The 18,844-nt window shown below is 36.3% G+C and overlaps 5 protein-coding genes across 8 annotated transcripts in view; 3 read left to right on the top strand and 2 right to left on the bottom strand.

Annotated features, from left to right (window-relative positions):
- Positions 1–3,025: 3,025 nt before the first annotated feature.
- Positions 3,026–4,708, bottom strand: LOC17879784 (probable diphthine methyl ester synthase). Its single transcript, XM_006284107.2, has 4 exons — positions 4,599–4,708; positions 4,190–4,363; positions 3,981–4,105; positions 3,026–3,847 (listed from the first exon to the last, which is right to left on the bottom strand). Exons 2-4 carry the CDS (start codon positions 4,337–4,339, stop codon positions 3,301–3,303), a joined length of 822 nt encoding a protein of 273 aa, XP_006284169.2. The 5' UTR covers positions 4,340–4,363; positions 4,599–4,708; the 3' UTR covers positions 3,026–3,300.
- Positions 4,709–4,836: 128 nt separating this feature from the next.
- On the bottom strand, positions 4,837–7,807 carry LOC17878480 (monogalactosyldiacylglycerol synthase 1, chloroplastic). Its single transcript, XM_006284958.2, has 8 exons — positions 7,125–7,807; positions 6,584–6,756; positions 6,212–6,373; positions 5,987–6,128; positions 5,676–5,900; positions 5,525–5,587; positions 5,308–5,382; positions 4,837–5,223 (listed from the first exon to the last, which is right to left on the bottom strand). Exons 1-8 carry the CDS (start codon positions 7,647–7,649, stop codon positions 4,987–4,989), a joined length of 1,602 nt encoding a protein of 533 aa, XP_006285020.1. The 5' UTR covers positions 7,650–7,807; the 3' UTR covers positions 4,837–4,986.
- A 1,869-nt stretch (positions 7,808–9,676) lies between these two features.
- Positions 9,677–12,482, top strand: LOC17879722 (lariat debranching enzyme). 3 transcript variants are annotated; one of them, XM_023778743.1, is made up of 10 exons: positions 9,677–9,947; positions 10,027–10,161; positions 10,255–10,412; positions 10,517–10,638; positions 10,810–11,003; positions 11,091–11,273; positions 11,357–11,475; positions 11,574–11,713; positions 11,838–11,957; positions 12,142–12,482. In XM_023778743.1, the coding sequence occupies exons 2-10, from the start codon at positions 10,039–10,041 to the stop codon at positions 12,243–12,245; spliced, it is 1,263 nt and encodes a 420-aa protein (XP_023634511.1). In that variant the 5' UTR covers positions 9,677–9,947; positions 10,027–10,038; the 3' UTR covers positions 12,246–12,482. The 3 variants fall into 3 exon arrangements, with proteins under 3 accessions (XP_023634511.1, XP_006285419.1, XP_023634512.1); XM_006285357.2 differs by having other exon boundaries at positions 9,677–10,161; XM_023778744.1 differs by having other exon boundaries at positions 9,677–10,161; positions 11,577–11,713.
- Positions 12,483–12,795: 313 nt separating this feature from the next.
- On the top strand, positions 12,796–14,500 carry LOC17879432 (peroxidase 46). The gene is made up of 4 exons (XM_006285121.2): positions 12,796–13,117; positions 13,193–13,372; positions 13,561–13,726; positions 13,972–14,500. The coding sequence occupies exons 1-4, from the start codon at positions 12,896–12,898 to the stop codon at positions 14,385–14,387; spliced, it is 984 nt and encodes a 327-aa protein (XP_006285183.2). The 5' UTR covers positions 12,796–12,895; the 3' UTR covers positions 14,388–14,500.
- Positions 14,501–15,447: 947 nt separating this feature from the next.
- Positions 15,448–18,844, top strand: part of LOC17880521 (probable protein phosphatase 2C 59) — a 5,337-nt gene continuing 1,940 nt past the window's right edge. The window contains exons 1-7 of one of the 2 annotated variants that reach the window (XM_006286272.2): positions 15,448–15,523; positions 15,948–16,147; positions 16,665–16,792; positions 17,070–17,168; positions 17,275–17,433; positions 17,710–17,796; positions 17,873–17,964. In XM_006286272.2, coding sequence (XP_006286334.2) covers positions 16,068–16,147; positions 16,665–16,792; positions 17,070–17,168; positions 17,275–17,433; positions 17,710–17,796; positions 17,873–17,964 — 645 coding nt within the window. In that variant the 5' untranslated portion in view covers positions 15,448–15,523; positions 15,948–16,067. Of the gene's footprint in view, positions 15,524–15,548; positions 15,738–15,947; positions 16,148–16,664; positions 16,793–17,069; positions 17,169–17,274; positions 17,434–17,709; positions 17,797–17,872; positions 17,965–18,844 lie in introns of those variants that run through there. The other variant, XM_006286273.2, reaches the window with a different exon arrangement.

Below are 18,844 nucleotides of genomic sequence, written 5' to 3' on the forward strand. Positions count from 1 at the left end.
TATTGGTTTTTAATCCTTTTATTTAATACTTGGGAAAAAGCGACCAATCACATGGTGTGATATATATAATATATATCAAGTCAGTAAAAATAAAAAAGATTTATCGCGGAAAATATGGTAAACAGAAAACATTATAAATATTAGCCGACAAAAAGATTAGAAAAGAAAAAAAAAAAGAAAAAAAGGAGAGTGAAAGAAAAACAAAAACGTGGAAGTTTTTATTATTTGGGGTGGAAAAAAAAAAGACAAAGAGAGAGCCCACACGGGAAAAGGGCAACAAAATCTTGACCGGACTCGACCGTGACTTCCAACTTGTGTGAGTTGAGAGATGAGAGTTGAGATAGGCCTTATTGATTATTAGTGTATTTCTACTTTTATTTGGATTGATTGTTGTTTGTGTGTGTGAACAAGTTGCCACCTTGGGCGGCTCCGACACCGACCTCCTCTTTTTCTTCTTTCTTCCTTTGTTTGTTTGTTCAAAGTTGAGATTTTAGTGTCATCTTTTAATTATTCCAGTTTCTTTCAAAAGTATGTACACTAGGATACAAAAATACTTAACCACTGTTTTTACCATGACAAATTTAGAAAGATCGATTCATTTTGATATTTTGAGATTCTTAGCATCTGGTAGTCGAGTGTGTTTCCATTTTATTGATGCACGTTGTCAATTCGGATTGAGACGGAATCCTCCTATATTAGAATGATTCAAACTTGTTAGTTGTTACCCACCCTAGCTACGCGACTCTTCTTCTACTCTTAACTAATTTAAAACTTAATTATGAATCAAATCTTTCTTCCTCTTTTTTTTCTCAGACCAAATGCGCAATATATGTGTGTATATATATACATTATTGTTAAATTCAGATGTTCAAACGTATGTCTTTTTCTTTGGGAATGCTTCCTTATACGAGTTGCTAAAGGAATACGTTCTTCTAACGAACGGATAGGCGCTAAGTGTGGAAAGGCCTTTCAAGAGATACGGATCATGCAGGGAGCTATGTTATTACAGAACACCCTGTAGCCTTGTTTCCCTTTCTTATTGAAAACCATAACTTTTTGCCAAATTAAAACCAAACAGATTAATATACTGTATGTATTATGTGTGATATATGTAACAAATATATGCATTATGTGTGATATATGTAACAAATTAATATTCTTAATTACTACTAAACCGTTTTTTTAAATTTAAGATTGAGGAGGATACATATATGGAACGACCTGTTCGCTGACCAAATAGAAATTTCTCATATCACTAGCGATCGAGTAGCGAGGTTCGTTACTGAAATTTAAACCAAGACTTCTTTACTACAATAATGTGTATTGGTCCTAAGCAAAGTGGATACTATATCGCTTTACCAGTTGACGAACAATAAACTTATATTTAGGTCATGCTGGATATTGTTAAGAATAGAGGAGCAGCAAATATAATTTTAATGGTTAGTGAAGAAAACTAGCTAGTTACAGGGGTCATGGAAAAAGTTAATTAAACAAGTACTGCATATATATCATTAAGGATGGAAACAAAATCACAAAAGTTTTATATAATATAAAGACTAGACCATATATATTCTTAAGTCGTCGTCTAAAACTCGAATTCTCTCTCTCGCGGTCTCGGATATATATTCCAACATGACGACGTCACCATTATGACGTCATTACTTAGGATGCACCTAGCTATAATCATCATGCATGATCCAGTAAGTAACGTTTTTGTTTTTGTCTTTTGTTTCACGAAGACGAAACTAAACTCTCCTTGAATAGTTCAACCAAACAAGAAAATTAACTTCCAACAGAGAAAAACATAGAAAAATTTGAATGACTTCACACGTTCTGAAAATCATTTTCGAATTTTTGAGTTTCTCATCAGTCGTACGTATAAATTTATTACTATTTCTTCATATCGGAGACTAAACCAATTTTTTGATCAGGATAATATTTGTTTTATTCGACTTTTTATATAAACTCGACCGTATCTTTAACCGGTAAAATTAAATTGCTAGCGTTACTTGGTCAACTTCTATAATAGATCAAATTTTTGGATCATTACTAAGAGCTGTTATGATAGATTTATGTAATTGTGAATTTAAATAAAAGGCTTCAGCAGATATGGGTACTGTACAGATTATGTTAGAATGCCTGAATTGCTTAAAACCATCTTATAACCAAAGAAAAAACGTTGAACCGTAAGTCTATGCTATTAATTAATGTGTACGACCAAACACTAAAAAAACTTTCACCGCGTAACAACCACATATGATAAAATATCTTTAAGAAAGACTTGGGTCGATATGAGTCAAGCTAACTTAAAAGTTAAAACCAAATGGAACAAATAATATATGTAATTAGAGTGGGGATTTCAGAAACTAACTAATAGAAAATGGACCAAATGGGATATGAGTAAGCTAAGTAAGTAAAACTACAAGACTAGTTGCTCCAAAAAGTCATGGGACTTTTAGCCTAACATAATATTCCATGCATGCGTCTTTTTTTGAACGGTAGTGATGAGCTATGCGTGTTCCGTCAGCCTCAGCTACGCAAGTGATCGTACGTCATCATTTGTGCATCACACTTATACATAACAGTCTTGTGTTTTCTTTTCTGTTGTTAGAAGGCTTACTTGTCAAATTTTAAAATGACTTGGAGTGGAACTGTTAAAAAGTCACGATTTAATCTTTTTTAAAGTTGTGGTCTTCATTGGGACCAATATCCCGAATCCACCCATATTCTACACTTGGAAAAATTGGACAAGTTTGGTGTTTGATTGTATTTTATGCTTGCTTGATAGAAATTTTGATTAAACCGACGTTTACAAAATTTTCTCAGTTCTAAGGACCAACAAAAATCTAATCTCAGGAGTTAGGGACAGGAGGAGGTTAAGGGTTCAACCTTAACTGTTAATACTTAATACTAAAGTCAAAATCCACAAGAACTGGACCGAACAAAAACAAACTGAAACGAGTTCTCTTCTGACTTTTGGATCCTCAAACCAAAGCATATGCAAATCCTAAAATGTAATTCTCTCTTAAACAAAGTGCCTCATACCATAACCAAAAAATATATTTCAATATCCACCTTTCAGTCTCATATTCGAAGTCACATCATATAGTTATGCTTATGTAACATCAAAACCAACGAAAGTAAACAAAAATGAAGAAAAGTGTGAAAACCTATCGGTTCCATAGTTTCAATCTCTTCCTCAAAGTAACATCTCCACCACTTTCTCCGCCTTGAAGCTTTGCAATCGAGCAAAGATAAGATTTTTCTTTCGTTTTTTGTGGTCTTTTTTGAATCTGCACTTTAGTATTTGTAAAACTCTAACATCTCTTCTTCCACGGGATGAGTCTTGCCTACTATCACAAGACAATGCAACGGTGCCCCAAAATCAACACTCTCGAGTTGTTTCATAGTCCCTGCAACTATCTTCTGGTCCTCAGCGCCAAGCCGTGCAAAGCCCACACACTCTGTGTCTTCACCATAAACTGAATCACCATGCTTTTGCTCAACTTCTAGAAGCTGCTCAATCGCTGTATTAACAGTCATATACCTGGGTGGTTCGTATTGTTTCTTCCCTCCTCTGCAAAGAGATTCAAAAGTCGGCTCTTTCACTCGGATATCTAGCAAACAGAGAGTATGGAGTCCAAGAGACCGGTTTTTCTTGATCTTCTCATAAAAGCTATCGGGTCTCCAAGTCTCGGTGAAGAACGGGATTGAAACAGTCTCTCCATAATGGTAAAGCTGCAGGCCACAAATCCCAACAGCATTCATCACCGAAGCATTGTGCACTACCTCTACTTTCACACCAAGTGTCTTAGCTCGAACAACAAGATCACTATGTGTTGTAGCTCTGCAAATTCAATTTCCAGCAAAACAACAACCATATCAGACATAAATCCCAAAAATAAACTGTATAGTATCTAACTAACTACATTAGCTATAAAATTATAAACTAAGACACTGATAAAGCTCGGATTATGTACCCGAAAGGATCACCAACAACGAGAAAAGCTATATCATTATCAACAGCTTCTTCAATCATATCACCAGCCTTTTCTTCCACCATTTCTCTATCAGCAAGTATAATTGGTTTCCCGTAAAACTTTTCCTGAGGACAAAAAAAAAGAAATACCTTTAAATAAGAAAACTAGGAAAGTAGTGAATCTAAATCAGGGGATTTTGAGAGTCTTACAAGATTGGAAAGACCATCAGCAGAGAGACCAAAGGACAAAAGAGAAGTGTAAGCTTCCATGTATACTTTCTGAGATTTCTTAACAGCTTCGAGTCCTCTCAAAGTTATGTCTTTTTCATCTCCTAAACCTAATCCTATAATGTACAACATCTCTGCTACTACTCTTCTTCCTCTCTGACAACAGCAATCAAAGATGAATTAACCTCTCCATCAGATAGTCACATGAAACAATATGAAACCTTAAAAAAAAAAAAAAAAACAGAAGCACAAGGAACAGTTGATGAACTTAGATCTAAGGAAAAGATCATCTATTGCTTACACCAACAGAATCAGAAAAATAAGTAGCTGAATAAATCAAAGAATTCAACAAATCCATTAGACTGAACGATTAAAAAAAGTCGAACTTTACCTGATAGATTGCGTTGAAAAATTGGGAAAGCAAAGGCTCTGTCACTCGATAAACCTCAGAGAGCGGCCAAGTAGAGAAGAAGGTCAAACTCAAAACCCTTTTTGTTTTTTGTTTTTTTACCTAAATCGTGCTGTCTATTTTTTCTTTAATCTAATGAAACAATGTCGTTTTTGTAGTTGTAATAGATGAATCTCCATAATTAGGAATTTAATTATATTATTACTGATCATTATTAAAGTGAATAAATCGGACATGATTATTGTTGGCACTTAGCACTAAGGGCAAAAATAAATACTACTTTGAATACATCATGTATTAGACTCTTGTCTAAGAACCAAAAAAGGAAGAAGATTGGAGTGATTGAATGAATAGAGTTACAACATATATATTAGGCAGTGCAAGAGAGCTGAGGAAGACAATTTTTTTGTCGGACCAGCTCGTGCATATCGTGCACTATTTTGAACACTGCTTCTGGTCTAGCCAGCCTCAACGCATTCTGTGACATTATCTCTAACTCTCTTGATGCTGGTCCGAACCAATCTGCTACGATCTCTGATATCTCTTTTGGCGATTTTGAGAATTTCCCACATCCGTTCTCCACCACGTACGGCACATTCCCTGCCTCCTGCGCTCAAAATCATAACCCCCCAAAAATTGAAAACCTGAAGTTAGCATAAAAAAATGGGACTGCCTTTAGAGTGGAACTTACTTGACCAGCGATGTAACCATTCAAGATTATCGGTAGCCCTCTTATCATAGCTTCAGCTATAGTGCCTGGACCAGCCTGCACAAGCCCAAGTGACAAACATTAACAAAGATACAATCATTCTAGGATCACTCTTGTTTTACAGGTACAAGAGAGAGTGGGAATGTTCAATCCAGGTCTCCGCTTTGAGAACGTAACAATTTGGTTCTGTTCGCTTTACCTTTGTTATGATGCAGTCACAGGCACCCATACATTCCTCCATTTTCGTTATAAACCCCTTCACCTATGAGATAAAGAAACTCTGTTTCAGCGACTTACATCGAGTGTCTAAGATTCCGGCTTTGGTATGAAGGGTCAGAAGTGTAGAGTACCTGGACTGGGATTTTCCAATCTAAGGAGCTTAATTTGCTTTGTAGTTTCTTGTTCCGTCCACAGATTACAAGAACCTGACCTACTGCTTCACCAAGGTTCTCGTCATACAAAGCATCTGCAAGTGCTCTTGCTGTTGCCTCAATGGGACCCATCCCTTCTCCACCGCCCATTAACAACACAGCTGGAAGATTCTCATCCATCCCTAGCTCCCTTCTTAGTTCTACCTGTGATATTCCGGAAAGATACTATTACACTTGGATATGACTGAAGCAACAAAGAACAGCTAGTAAGGGAATCTTTCCAAACTGACCTTTGGGCGAACTGGTTTCACAAAAGAAGGTCGAACAGGAAGGCCGTAAACTTTGATTTGTGATGTTTCAAGTCCTGCCTTTTGCGCCCTTTTTGCCACTTCTGTTGATGGGCAATAACATCTTGTCACGAGCTTATGAAACCTAAACATAAAAACAAGCATGTTGTAACTTTGTTTTTACAAAAGAGCATATAGACCTTTACAAATGAAGAATTTGATACTAACCATGTGGGATGGCAAGTGCTCAAGTCTGTAATAACCGTGGTGAAGACGATTTTCTTAAGCAAGCCTTTTGATCTTAGGACACGAAGTGGGACATGTTGCATCAATGGATGAACACTGATTATGATGTCTGGTTGATATTTCATTAACCCTTGGGCGATTTCCCTGAAAGTATTTAAAACAACGGTGTCAGACTGGAGAAGAAAAAGACATGACAGAATTCCATAAGAGAAGCAAAGACCAACGAAAGCTGTAGGTTAAAATTTGATGCCCCTCTGTCATACATACACTTAAGAACTCTTTATCAAAATCTTCTTATAGGAAAAGTTTGAACAGAAAGATGAATTATTCCAAACTATAGACCTTAATCCTTACCTGGCAATAAAAGTCGAAGTTGCTGCAAAATTAGATTGATGAATAACGCGTGGAGCTGTACCATAATAAGTCATTTTCCACAGAGTTCCATGTTTCACCAAAAAATTATAGCTCCGGGGAAGCTGGTTGAACGGCCAGGGTGTATGATCTGTCCACAAATCCGTAATAAACACCTGCGCAAGCACTCTTAATGAATGGAACAAAATCAACAATGGCTCACACTACTTAAACTACCCAAGATTGAGACTTTCAATGTATTTGGTTGATTATTCCAAGAACCAAATTTAATCTAAAGTCAGTTTCACACTCATCTACTTACATGAACCAAACATCTAGAAGCTTAAATTTCTCTAATTCAGGAAAAAAATCTAAACCTGACTACAAACTTACGATGACACTGAATCTAATAGAAGAATATAGATTCTCCAAGCTACCCCCCATTTCTCTTAGCAGCCAAAGACAAACTTCAGAACTGTAACGACAATTTTGTACAAATCTAAAAAGTGAAACCCATTAATCAATTGGAAATGTCAGGACGAACCTGGTACTCATCTCCAAACTCCTGATTAAATGCAGCTTTAATGGCTTCCGCCGAAGCTCTGTGACCACCACCAGTATCACTCATCAAAATCAAAACTTTCTTCGGCCGATCAACTTCAACCCCATTCAACGGCAGGCCCTCCTCACCCAAAACCTCATTAGTCACATCTCCCCTAACCCCGTTCTCATCACTCGACAACCCAACTCCACCAACAGAGGCGAAGCTTTCCGGAACAACCTTACCGCAGTGAAACCTAATAAAGCTATTGAAATCGGTGATAAACCTACGCAGGCTCGAACCGGCACTGCTCTTAGTGTTCAAGCTCAGGGAAGCTAGGGTTTTCCCCGTCCTTCGGGTGGGTAAAGTCCGGAAACCATTGAAGTACAATGTATTGGACGATGAGAGAGCATACCCATCTGAATTCGAACACGGAGATCGATTAAAAGAGGCTAAACCTCTCAGCCGTGGGAAGAGATCAAAGACCGGAGCTGCTGATTCATTGGTTACCGTTGAAGGGTTTTGCATTTTTTTGGTTAGAGAGAAGATAATAGATTCAAATAGCCATGAAAGATCAAGCGCGTCGCGGGAGAGAGGGAGAAAAGAGATTGCAGCCACGGAAAAGATAGGATTTTTAAGAAGAGCAGAGTGGGATGGTGGATGATTCAGGACGATGACGATTGGGAGAGTTTTGTTGCTTTTTTATATAAGTAGAAGAAATATTTTGGCTAAACCGAAACTTATCCGAATATTCTATGGGAAATTGATCCTACCACAACTGAGGTAACCAATCAAACCAATTTATGTAAAGTGAAGAAATATAGTATATCGTGTACACATACATACATATTAATATAGTTTCAAAATACAAGAAAAGGAAAATATGGTTTACAAGAAAGAAAAAAAAAGAGGAAAATATATATATTTGTTAATAAAGCTTGATGTCGGCAATTGTAATTCCAAAATTGTAGCACATTTATGTCCCTTCTTTACCAAAAACATGCAAGGCATCTGGTCCTTATAAGTGAAACAGAGTATCTTATCACAGTGTTTTGTATCTTAGCACAGTGTTTTGTATCTTATATATAAGATACAAAACACTGTGCTAAGATACTCTGTTTCACTTATAAGAGTCTGCCAATAATGTTGTCCTTACAGTTACATGTATTGTATCACTATCATCACCCTTCAATAATTAACTAGATCAACAATGAGAGGATATGTTCAAAACTTTTTCTTCTTGTTTGTTTTGTATATTGATAGATGTTTCTGTTTGTTATGAGAGAGTTAAAGAATGTATGAGCTTGCAATTGAGAGGTATGTATATATGTCTTTTAATTATATAATTATAAATTAATAGTTTAGACTCAATTCTCTCTTTTTCTTTTATGAAATAAAAGAGTTTCTGCCTTGAGGTTCTCTAGTACACCAGTAAACCAATTTGCGTTTTTACGTTTTGTAAGATAGATCCTGCCTTGAGATTTCTAACGTTTTTGTAAGATAGATCCTCTCCTCTCATCTTATAGTATATGATTGTTTGAGAAAAACTCGACCAAGCGGGGGAGCGGCATACTACTAAAATATGGTTTAGTTGGTAAATTGATTTTTTAAACATCGTAAGACAAGGTATTAATTAATAATTGTTTTTACATTTGTTTTTAAAAGGTTCGTTGGGAAGAAATAACGACGAAAAGAGTTCAATCCAGACGAGTTATTGCATTAAAAATCTTGAGAGCCAACGTTGCCTTTTGTTGTGCTGCCCATGTGTTTCATGCTTCCAAATCTCCACTCGTTTCTCTGTCCTATGGCCTATACTATAGTATAATAGTGTATTTGAGATACTTTTGATTTGTTAAAGTTGAATTTTAGATACTCAAACTACAATTAAAAAAAAGGCCAGATTAGAAAAGACAAAAGTGGAAGGTACTCATCGTGGAATAGAATTCGTTATAAGTACGTCGCCCGACCAAAGAAAGAACAAGAAAACGCACGCATCGTGTGAACACTAAAAGATGGCGATGCATGCCTTTCACATGCCTTTAGTTTATCAAATTAAAATTCTAATACAATTAGTGTTTTACAAGGAAACTACGATGAAGTACCTGACTTAAATTGTTCCAAGTTCTAAGACAAATGTATAGGTGTACAAATCTAGGATCTCCCTCACATTCGTTAGTTTCAATTCTTACATATATCAAGAAACACACAAGAACTAATTATGTAACTCATATATAAATCGGTATGGCTGGAATGTCTGTCTATGCATACGCAAAACATAGTTTCAAAACTATATATTCGACATTCAATAATTAAATTACATGTGTGTGTGAATATATCTACTTGAAACAAAGTATGTCATCATTTGTAGTAGTTGGCACTTGTGCGAGTAAGAAAGAAAAGTAGTACACAATAAATAAATAAAAATCACGCGGTAAAATATGGAAAACGGTTACATGTTTAGTGGGTTCATAAGCCCAATAAATGAATTGGGCCATGACCAATTGTATTTCGTCTCTAAGCTATCTTCCAATATACAGTTTAGCGCCGGCCGCCGGGTAACCTTCCTTCACCGCCGTTAATTTCTCTTCCTCAACCGGATTTTCTGTCCGAAACGACGTCGTTTCTTAAGTCTATCGAAACGTTGACGTTTTATTCTTCTTCTTCTTCTCACTTTTGATTCTCAAAAAAAAACCCTAAATCCTCGCTTCTTCTTCTTCTCTTGGTCCTTGCTGCAGCTTTATTCAGGAACAAACCCACTAATTGTTTGTTCATTACTCGTGAAACTGATTTGAATTTGGGCATGAACTTTCTCATCTTTGTTTAAGTGTATGTTTGATCTTAGTTTATTCTAAGTGCTTTTTGCTTGTGGATAATGTGATTACTCTCTTAATAATTAGCTGTTCAGAACTAAGAGAAGATGAAGATTGCCATTGAAGGCTGTATGCACGGAGACCTTGACAATGTGTACAAGACAATTCAACATCATGAACAGATTCACAACACTAAAGTCGATCTCCTCCTTTGCTGCGGTGATTTTCAGGTAATCTTTAGTTTTCCTGGAAAACAAAATATCTCTCATTCGATTCTGCTTGTTAATTGTGAAAAATTTGTTCTTGGTGGCAAAATAACTTAGGCTGTCAGAAATGAGAAAGACATGGATAGCCTTAACGTACCTAGAAAATATAGAGAGATGAAATCTTTCTGGAAGTACTACTCCGGTCAAGAAGTTGCTCCGATTCCCACAATTTTCATCGGTGGCAATCATGAAGCTTCTAACTACTTGTGGGAATTGTATGTTTTCTACTATTCTCTCTAGTCTTCTTGTCTCCACTTACTGACTTAGGATTCTGAAGCTCAAAAATGTGTTCTTCATGGGTTGCTGCTTGTTGCTCTAGGTATTATGGGGGTTGGGCTGCCACCAATGTATACTTTTTGGGTTATGCAGGAGTTGTGAAGTTTGGTAATCTACGAATTGGAGGCCTCTCGGGTATCTACAATGAGCGGCATTACCGTTCAGGTTTGTTCACTTCTTCATCTCTTTTGATTAAGTACCAAATCTTCAGCTTTTGAAATAGTAAGAACCTGGATTTCTGAGTTGTGTATCTTTTTTGGACATGTCCAGTTTATAGAACCTTTAAGTTTTGTTGTTGTTTGTCAATAAAGTGAAATCAGTAATTTTTGTGAGTAGGACACTTCGAGCGGCCACCGTATAATGAGAGCACCATCAGATCGGTCTATCATGTTCGTGAGTATGATGTCCAGAAGTTGATGCAACTTGAAGAGCCGCTTGATATATTTCTCTCACATGATTGGCCTTTTGGAATTACTGATTATGGAGATTCAGAATCACTTATGCGGCAAAAACCATACTTCCGTCAAGAGGTAAAAGTGATAAATTTGAGACCATGATTCTACTTCTTCATTTTGGTTTTGAGATATTTGCAGTTGATTTGACCAAATTTATTACAGATCGAGGAGAGAACTCTTGGAAGTAAACCAGCAGCTTTACTGCTGGAAAAACTGAAGCCTCGGTATTGGTTTTCAGCTCACTTACACTGCAAATTTGCTGCTGCTGTTCAACACGGGAATGATGGCACAGTGACAAAGTTTTTGGCCCTTGATAAATGCCAACCAGGGAAAAAGTTTTTACAGGTTTTAATTCCTACCTGTCCACCTTATGATTTGTTCTTGTGAAACAAAAAGAATATCTTATAATTTCTTAGGATGTTCATTAGATTATTGAAATCGAATCAGAGCCTGGACCTTTTGAGGTCCTATACGACGAAGAGTGGCTATCAATAACACGAAAGTTCAATTCCATTTTTCCGCTAACAAGGAGATACGCAAACTTCAGGTATTACCATCTCGACCAAGCTACATACTAAGACATGTTTATATTTCTTCCATTCATCTTTCAATCCACGGTCCCACTTATGTATTGTTTTGAGACAGTAGCGCTGCTGGAATGGATATACAAGAGAGCCGTGAGTGGGTGAGGAAGAAGCTAGAAGAAAGGCAATTTAAATCTTTTGAGTTTGCAAGGACAGTCCCAACATATAACCCATCACAACGTAACTTTGATCCCATACCTGGTAAGTTAATGTGTTGGATATAGAGTATTATGTAAAATTGATGAAGAACACCGATGAGATCTACTAGGATGTAAAATTTATGGTTAATCTATTAAAAGTGCTTTATTCTTGTGGAATTGTGTAGAGATCCCACAGAATCCCCAGACATTGTCTTTGTTAGAGCTCCTTGGTCTCCCATATATCCTTGATTCATCACCAGTAACAGGGGAAAGAACTAATATCCAGGCTTCACTGGCTCCATCAGGTATGAATATGGCTTTCTTTGCAGATAAGAACTTGGTTGCAATAATAATATGTAGATATACATTCTATGATGTTGTCCATTTACTCAATCGATCTACCTTATAATAGAACTGCATTAAGTGCCAATGAAAAAAGATATTTAGTCCAGTATCAAGAAATTAAACATTTCATGTTGTGTATTGCAGATCTTCCGATGTATGATAGCGAAGAAATCCCAATTGATGACATTGATGAAATAGAAGAGATGGAGAAAGCAAAAGCGGACGACCCTACGAGAGACGAGACATGAATCTCTCCATCCTAGTGGTCAGAATCTTTCTTTTGCTAATATCTGACTGCTTAATCGACAAGCTGGAAAAACCACATTAGTGGGGATTCTGTGATTTAGAAAATCAGGCTCAGACTTATTTTTCTCAGGATACAGTTTATTTGTGATTGTCTGATAGATACTAAAGAAAAGTGAATCATGAAAATGTATCGAAGACATAAAAAGTTAGAAATCAATGTTCATCCATTATTCGAGAAAGTTGGGTCACTTTTTGTTCCAGAAGTTCTCTTGCATGCATTGTCTTGGGAAGTTAACTCACCGACAAAACCCATAGAGATAGTATGTCGGATTCACTTAAAACCACGGTTGATGCTGGTAATGTTGGATTCAACTGAAGACGACCATTCATTAAATTGCGTTGACTTAACTTCATCACCTCAACTATCTTTCTCTGACACATAAATCAAATGCAAACTATACAAAGAACAGTTCTTATTTATTATTACGAAAACCTTCAATGCTCTCTCGTGACTCGACACTCTCTCTCTCTCTCTCTCTCTCTCTCTCTCTCTCTCTCTCTCTCTCTCTCTCTCTCTCTCTCTCTCTCTCTCTCTCGCCTTCTATTATCATTGTCACTTTCTTTTTCGAGTCAAACACAGAGACTTCAAAAAATGGCGTCCTCTTACAGAGTATACTATTCGTTTCCTTTTCATCTTCTTCTGTTTTTGTCTAGTCTTCTCTCTTCGTCTGCCGACCTCTCTTTCAACTTCTACGCCAATTCTTGTCCTCTGGCTGAGTTTCTCGTCAGAAACACCGTTCGATCAGCTACATCATCCGATCCAACCATCCCCGGAAAACTCCTCCGCCTCCTCTTCCACGACTGTTTCGTCCAGGTAAACACATGCTCGCTACGAATTGCAGAGACGATTCAAACAATTTGGGCTGAGCTTTGATTGTTGAAATGCCAGGGTTGTGATGCGTCAGTGTTGATACAAGGGAATAGCACAGAGAGAAGCGATCCCGGAAACGCCTCTCTTGGAGGATTCTCAGTCATAGAAAGAGCCAAGAATGCCATCGAGATTCTATGTCCGGCCACTGTTTCTTGCGCTGACATAGTCGCACTTGCTGCTAGAGACGCCGTTGAAGCTGTAACATTCACTCCCCCTTCACTTCAATCTACTGCATATGGCTCTCGTCTGGTTTAACTAATTCAAACTGAACCGAAACAAATCAAATTCTGTATCATTTTCTCATAGAACCAAATAAAACCGGGCTTGGACATATTAAACCGGTCATCCTTCTAAAGGTTTTGAATGTATTTTTCTTGGCGGGACAGGCAGGAGGACCGGTGGTTGAGATTCCGACGGGGAGGAGAGACGGGAACATATCGATGGCTGCAAATGTAAGACCGAACATAATCGACACAGATTTCAGTCTCGGTCAAATGATCGATGCCTTCTCCTCTAAAGGCTTGTCTATTCAAGATCTCGTCGTTCTCTCTGGTATATATATCAATGTTTCTTGAAACTTGTACTCAATTTTCACCATATTGTTTTGCTAATCACTAACAGAGTATGATGAATAAACATAGTCTTCTACAAAGAGCTTGACCATATAATTAGAATAGATTGAAATAACCAATCCGGGTTTAGTCAATACTTGTAGCAATTAAACTCTGTTTCACCATACTCGTTAGAGATCTAAACTCTGTTTCTTCTGATTTTATATATTACTACTCTACGTTAAGGAGCACACACAATTGGGGCTTCGCATTGCAACGCATTCGATGGAAGATTTAAACGAGACACAAAAGGAAACTTCGAGCTAATTGACGCGTCTCTGGACAACACATACGCAGAGACGCTAATGAACAAATGTTCTTCCTCAGAAGAATCGTCGTCATTGACGGTGAGCAACGATCCAGAGACATCTTCTACATTCGACAATCAGTACTATAGGAACCTGGAGACGCACAAGGGTTTGTTTCAAACGGATTCTGCGCTGATGGAGGATGATCGAACGAGGAAGATGGTGGAGGAGCTGGCGAGTGATGGGGAAAGCTTTTTTCAGAGATGGACTGAGTCGTTTGTGAAGCTGAGTATGGTTGGTGTGAAAGTTGGTGAAAATGGTGATATTAGACGTTCTTGTTCTTCCGTTAATTAAAAACATTTCTGCTTTACATATAGATGTCTTTGATGAGTGTTTTCATGCATAGTCAAAAGACAAAACTCAAAATAAAACAAAACCAAACGTAGACGAGACTGTGATTTTAAACATTGCAATTAAAGCATTGACAATCCAAATATATATATGTAAAGAAAAAGAGAAGGAGAAAAGGAGAATAATGATGAAGGGAAGATGTGGCTAAACAAGTGGAAGAGAAGCTCCAGAGGAAAAAAATTTGGTGACCAAGAGGGAGAAAAGAGTATTATTACACGATGATACTGAGAAATTGATCGATGAGGAAGTCGTCATTGTTGTCTCCTAGTGTGTTTTTATTTATTTTGGCTACGAGTGCTAGATTTGGTACAATTGGAATTTAGTTGTCCTGATCATCTTTCTGAAGTTGCGTATAAAATGGGTAACACATTTTCAATTTGGACGAGCCGTGCGGGTCCTATAACGAGACGGAAACTACAATCCCTATTCAATCAAATAGGAATACACGTCAAATTAGTTTTCAATTTTGTATGAAAAGAAGCATTGAGTGAGTTTTTTCAATTATCAGGAACAATCCTATGATATAAAGACAACTTAGTTTTCACTTACAAGAAGATGAATCTTTGGCCTTTCAAGAGCAAGAAAGTGGAATTAATTTTTTTTTTTTTTTTTGGGTAGGAAGTGAAATAAATAATTTACAAGTGACTTCTGGGTCTGTGTAAAGGTTACCCTATTATTATTGTTTTGGTGTGATAAAAATAGTACAGAGGATGTGAGAAAAATGTTTTGAAAAAAAACGTAGAACAATGATCATCTGCATGTGAATACCACGTGTCAAGATCCAGTGAGAAGGACGGTTGATTCATTGATTTACTAACTTGGTTTCACCGTAAAGTTGACAGAAAGGAATAATAATCATCTTTTTAAGGCACACAATTAGGCCCACGAGACTTTTCTTTCCTTTTATATATGTCATAAATATATATATATATTTATTTATTTATTTATTTCTCTAATTAGTAGTTACATACTTATCGTTAATTTTAATTATTCTTAATTGCTAATAATAATGAAAAAAAAAGCAGATAATAGTTGTGTACAGAGAGACGAATACAAATGGAGGAATCAGATTTGAAAAGGTAAAGCCTGTTTCTTCTTCTTCTTCTTCTTCGTCATTTATTTCAAAACGAAGACCCAGAGAGAGAGAGAGAGCTATTTCTTAGGAATCCCTAATTCTTGTCGGGTCTTTTATTTTACTAATCTGCTACTGATTCTCGTCAAATCTGCTGTATTCTTCATCTCTTTCTTCTTCTTCTTCTTCTTCTTCTTCTTCTTCTTCTTCTTCTTCTTCAGGTATGCCCCAAAACTACTCTTGATTCTTCCCAATTTTTTTTCACCTCTTCGATCTGATCGTGCTCAATCCGTTTGCCATTTTCAATTTATCTGCTCATTATTTTAGCTCAATCCATTCATCTGTAGAAGTAGGACTCGATTTCGATCAATTGTTTATAAGTCTGATGACCATTTGGTTTGGCATATTGTTTTTTTTGGGACGTTGTTTAGGGTTTGATTGGCGGATAAAGGGAGCTGAATCAGCTTCAGAATTGAATTTGTTCTTCTTTGGAATTTTTGTTCCGATTAAGACGAGAGGCTTTTTGTGTTTGGGGGAATTTCTGAGGAGTTATGGGATATCTGAATTCTGTGTTGTCATCTTCGAGCCAGGTTCACGCCGACGATGGACCTGTTAGCGGCGGCGGCCTCAGGTTTTTCTTTACTCTTTCTCCACTTTTAATCATTTCTGTGTTGTTTTAGGATTTAGGAAGTTGCTTTGCAGCTGTGTTTATATAATAATCTAGATTTAGGCTGAAGCCTTTGCATCTTGTTATACACTTTCTGTTTTCAGTAATATATATATGCGTGGAAATCACATCTTTCTCTTAGGTGGATAGAGGAGTTTCTTGCTCTCGATCATGTCTTACACCTCTTTTGTATTGGGATGAACTCCGCAAATCATTGTCTAGCAATCTACCTTCTTCTGTATAGTTATTATCCTTCTGATCTGGAAACTTGGCTGATTACTTAACTCTAAGCTTTATAGTAATCTTTATTGGAAGTTCGATTCAACAGTAGAAGTCATTCTTCGAATCTGCAATTAGATTTGTGATTATATGTTTAGGCATAAGGCACTGTTCCTAGAAATGTGACTGTAGATGCTGCTGCTGTCAATTTCTTTTGTTTAAATTGTATTGTGATAACATTCATAGACTTAAATATGTGCAGTCAAAACGGGAAGTTCAGCTATGGATATGCAAGCTCTCCTGGTAAAAGATCTTCAATGGAGGACTTCTACGAGACGAGAATCGATGGCGTTGAAGGGGAAATAGTTGGTCTATTTGGAGTCTTTGACGGTATACATGTCTCTCCAATATACAGGAACTAATGTGTTACTGACTATATCTTGCCTGTAAACAGTTTCCAGTACTGAATTTAAGTTTCTACCATATGCAGAATTGTGTATCACTTATCATCATGTAGACATAGAAATGTTTCTTATGCAGAATTGTGTGTCACTTATCAGTATGTAGAAATTGAAATATAACCCGGAAGTTCTGAGTTTTAGTATGGTAAACTGGAGAAGGTAATTTAGAGAGTGAAGTGGAGTGATGTAGCTAATGTTTTATCCAGGTCATGGAGGTGCACGTGCAGCTGAATATGTGAAGCAAAATCTGTTCAGTAACCTTATCAGGCATCCAAAGTTCATCTCTGATACCAGAGCTGCTATAGGTTATTTTCACTTATAATCTTGTTAGCCAAATAATTCATTACATAGACCCAGCAAGGTGCCTAATTTATCCTTCTGATTTTTTCATTTCCTTGCTTCTCATTTCAGCTGATGCATACAACCAAACAGACTCAGAGTTTCTTAAATCAGAAAATAGTCAGAACAGAGATGCTGGTTCAACAGCGTCAACAGCCATCTTGGTTGGTGACCGTTTACTTGTTGCAAACGTAGGGGACTCTAGAGCTGTTATATGCAGAGGTGGCAATGGTAATGCCTGTTCATTTTTATACCAAATGGCCCTACTTCGACGATTACACATTGCATTCAGTTCGACCAAGTCATTTGGGGTTGAATGTTAAGAGGTCCAAAGGGATAGTTTGTTGTTGCCCCAAAAAAAGAAAAGTTAGTTTGTCAAACAATATATGCAGGTTTATAAGTCATAACTAACCCCTCGTAGTTATAATCACATGATAGCCCTTGTATATGAAATTTGCAATAAGTCGTGCTGTTTTGTATGGTACTAATTCGATTCTTTTGTCAAAGCTATTGCTGTATCCCGAGATCACAAGCCTGATCAAAGTGATGAGCGCCAAAGAATTGAGGATGCAGGAGGATTTGTCATGTGGGCTGGTAAGATTACATTTAGTGGAAACTTGTCTTTGTATTTGAGTTTATATCATTTGCCTAATTGGAATTATGCTAAAAGGAACATGGAGAGTTGGAGGAGTTCTTGCTGTTTCTCGTGCATTTGGCGATAGGTTATTGAAGCAGTATGTTGTTGCTGATCCAGAGATTCAGGTATTGACTTTGCGCCAAAACCTCCTCTCATATATAAAAACTGACACCTTGTTATTAAATAACCTGCATTGGATAATTAGCGATGACGAAGTTACTATCCCTATATTAGTAAAAGAGAAGTACAAAATTATTTTCCGGGTCGGGTTAAATTAAGAAAACGACCCGAAATTTTAAATTGGATCTTAGATAAACGGATATGTAAATGGATTCGGGTTAGATCCATAGCCAAAAATTTTCATTAATTGTTTATAAAATTACGGTCATAAATATGGTTCAATTACTATCATTAATGTTACTTGATTATTATAGAAATAACACTAAACTGCCAAGATATCAATCTTCACAATATATTCAAAATATTCCAATAAAATGATATGTAATAAATATATTAACTGTTATAACCAATCTTCGAATTTTATGGTAGTATTTCATATGCATTTTTTAAAACTATAAAATTAATATAAAACAAAAAATATAAGAGAATCACATACTAAATTTAATTAAAAAATAAACAAATTTAATAAGAATGCTAATTACTTTGAATTAATTAAATATGTTTAAAATCTGAACATAAATTTAATAAAAACGAAAATAGTTATAAGAATTAATGTGATGTTTATAATTATATTAAAATCTGTCAGATTTTTAATCTTTCCTAATATGTAAAATTAAAAATATTAATAAGAAAAACAAAATATGGAAAGATGTTCCAAGATTTTCTCATATTTTAACAATTTCAGTTACCTAAAAATCGAAAAATCCTCTAACATTAGCATAATTAATGCAAAATTATATCCTACCAAAACATTAATGCAAAATTATAGAAATCCACACATATATATATATATATATATATATATATATATATATTATATTATTT

This window comes from Capsella rubella, unplaced genomic scaffold (assembly GCF_000375325.1).
Source record: "Capsella rubella cultivar Monte Gargano unplaced genomic scaffold, Caprub1_0 scaffold_7, whole genome shotgun sequence".
Taxonomy (NCBI): Eukaryota; Viridiplantae; Streptophyta; class Magnoliopsida; order Brassicales; family Brassicaceae; genus Capsella; species Capsella rubella.